The 2,500-nt window shown below is 51.2% G+C and overlaps 2 protein-coding genes across 2 annotated transcripts in view; one reads left to right on the top strand and one right to left on the bottom strand.

Moving 5' to 3' along the window:
* Positions 1-1,668, top strand: part of CSKMT (citrate synthase lysine methyltransferase) — a 3,002-nt gene extending 1,334 nt beyond the window's left edge. The window contains exon 2 of the mRNA XM_020797402.3: positions 447-1,668. Coding sequence (XP_020653061.3) covers positions 447-1,090 — 644 coding nt within the window. The 3' untranslated portion in view covers positions 1,091-1,668. The remainder of the gene's footprint in view (positions 1-446) is intronic.
* Positions 1,669-2,398: 730 nt separating this feature from the next.
* Positions 2,399-2,500, bottom strand: part of LOC110080971 (uncharacterized) — a 7,836-nt gene continuing 7,734 nt past the window's right edge. The window contains exon 4 of the mRNA XM_020797322.3: positions 2,399-2,500. This exon is cut by the window's right edge and continues 1,618 nt beyond it. The gene's annotated coding sequence lies outside the window, so the exon portion shown is untranslated.

Raw genomic sequence — 2,500 nt, forward strand, 5'->3', positions numbered from 1 at the left:
CTATAGCAAAAACCCTATAACAAAAAAGCCAGAATTAACAGCAAAAATTAACTAATCCACATTTGGGCCACCCGTCCCCCCATTTGGGAACCTAGGCGCTGATGTTAACTGGGATTGTACCCCATCAGTCCTAGGTACGTGCAAGATATACAATGGCCCATCTGGCTTGGAAACGCTCCAAATTGTAGTGCAGAAAGAGAACTTTTTTGAAACTTCTGAATAAACGCGGACTCTGTCTGGCCTTAGCCCCTGCAGGGTTGCATCTTCCCTAACCCTGGTCTGGAATAAGGTGCAGGATTATATGCCCCCAAAGCATCGGCACCTATTGGGTGTGGCTTTCGAGCGATCTAAGAACGTCAGGGTGGGTGGACGCCGCACAGCGACTTCCACGGGGCGGCTTTTACGGCTCTGAAAACTTTTCCGCTGTCCTTTTTTCCGTCTTCCAGATGACCACCTGGGGCGGATGGACCAGCAGGACACCTGGGACCGCTTCTACGCGGCTAAACTGAACGGATCAGGACCCCCCGGCCATTTTGACTGGTTCTTCGGGTACCGAGAGGTCTCAGATCTCCTCCACGCCGTCCTTCAGGGCCTCCCTTCCGGACGGGCCGACGTCTTGGACGTGGGCTGCGGCACGTCCTCCTTAGGGTTGAGCCTTTATCGAGAGTCGCCCCGCCAGCTTCACGTCTGCTGCTTGGATTTCTCCCCTCTGGCCCTGGAGGCCGTGGGCCGGCTGCTACGGCAGAGCCCCCCACCGCGCCACCCTCTTTCCGAGCTGCGGTGCCGCTTGGCCGACGCCACCGACCTGGCGAGCAGCTTCGAGCGGGCGTCGTTCCACCTCGTCCTGGACAAAGGGACCTGTGACGCCGTCCTGCGTTGCCCGCAAGGCCCGGACCGAGCCCGGAGGTTCATGGCGGAGTGCGTGAGGGTCCTCAAGCCCGGAGGAAGCCTGATTCAGTTCTCGGACGAGGACCCGGATGCCAGGGTGCCGTTTCTGGAACAGGCCGGAGCAGCGAACGTCACCGTGAAAGAGATCGGGCCCAAGGGTGGGATCAGCTACTATGCCTATACGATCGGCCAGAAAACCTGATATTTGGGCATCTTTGGCTGGAGTTTGCAGGACCGTCAAGTAGGAAAAGCAGTCAAACCGGTTCTTTTTGGCTTAAAAACCCACTCCGGCCTGTCGGAAAGAGACAAATCAAGGCCAAACCGAGCGAGGGAAATCACCTGTGACCCTGTAGCTTTCTGGGAGATTCAGATCTAAGGTCCCACCAGGTGGGAACCCAGGACAGTGTCTTCTCTGTTTTCTGCTCCCAGACTCTGGAACTCCCTGCCACTGGAAACTAGGCTGGCCCCGCCTTTCCTGTCCTTCTGCAAGCAGGCTGAAGCTTTTCTCTTCAGGCAAGCTTTCTCTCAACGTCTGGCAGCCTGAGAGGGGTGTTTTAAATGGCGTGTTGTGCCTGGCTACTTTGAATCTTGTTTTCGGTGTCAGGTTTTTATTTACCCTTGTTAGTGCATTTGTTTGGTTCTTTTTAAATATTTGTATGCTGACTGTTTTTAGCTTTTAAATACTGTATTTTCATGAGGTAAGCCGCCCCGGGGTGCTTTTTCAGGAGAAAGGCGGGGTTAAAATATTTTGAATAAACAAAATAAATAAGCTTGCCAAGATCTCAGGGGGAACTAGAATATGGTCACATTGAGTTCTCAAGGGACAGGACTAAATCTTTGATTTTCATTTGCTCAGCCTTTATCTTGTCCAAGAAACCAAAGGCACAGAGGATTTCTTAGGAAAACTGACCCAGGCCAAAGTTCTTCTGCTGATTTAATTCCCAAAGTTAGTTTCTATGTTTTTGACAGAAATACGAATCCCTGATTTTTCTCTCCTGGGCACGGCCACTGGGAGATGCCAGGAATTGGGTTCCCAAAAACAAGTTAGTTTTTCAACCCTTTGCTTTTATTTTCAGGCCGTGGATAAGCGAATCAGCGGATACGGATTCCCGCAGATGAGGGGGTCCTCCCCGTATTGTAAGAATCCATTTGGTCGAGAGAAGCAAGAAAGGGGAAGAGAAGGGAGCCCTTGTTTGTTCTAAATGTGCTTAAAGAGAATTTGCAAAGGATTCTGATACCCGTTGACCAGATAGCTAAGCCAGCATCGGTTCCACACTTTTCCATATTCAGTGCAATGAATGCAGAAGACAGAAAAAGTGACTTTGGAACACACCGCCTTGAAAACAGATTGCTTTTTCTTATGTAACATTTGAATCGAACCAGACAGCCACATGGTGCTGGGTTTAGACCCAGATAATGCGCCCCAGAGAATTGCACCAGGCGGAGAACCGCACACCGATGGGGTCCCACGATCTGATCAGCAGTTTTATTGGAATAATCACGCCAAACGTAGCATGCAAACCGTTTATTTCTGAGTTGCATACAAAGGATGCTGAGCACTGCCCCCAAATCTCAGAGAGCGGTGGCTACCAGCCAGAGTTGGCAGTGCTAG

The sequence above is a fragment of the Pogona vitticeps genome, chromosome 15 (genome assembly GCF_051106095.1).
Source record: "Pogona vitticeps strain Pit_001003342236 chromosome 15, PviZW2.1, whole genome shotgun sequence".
NCBI lineage: Eukaryota > Metazoa > Chordata > Lepidosauria > Squamata > Agamidae > Pogona > Pogona vitticeps.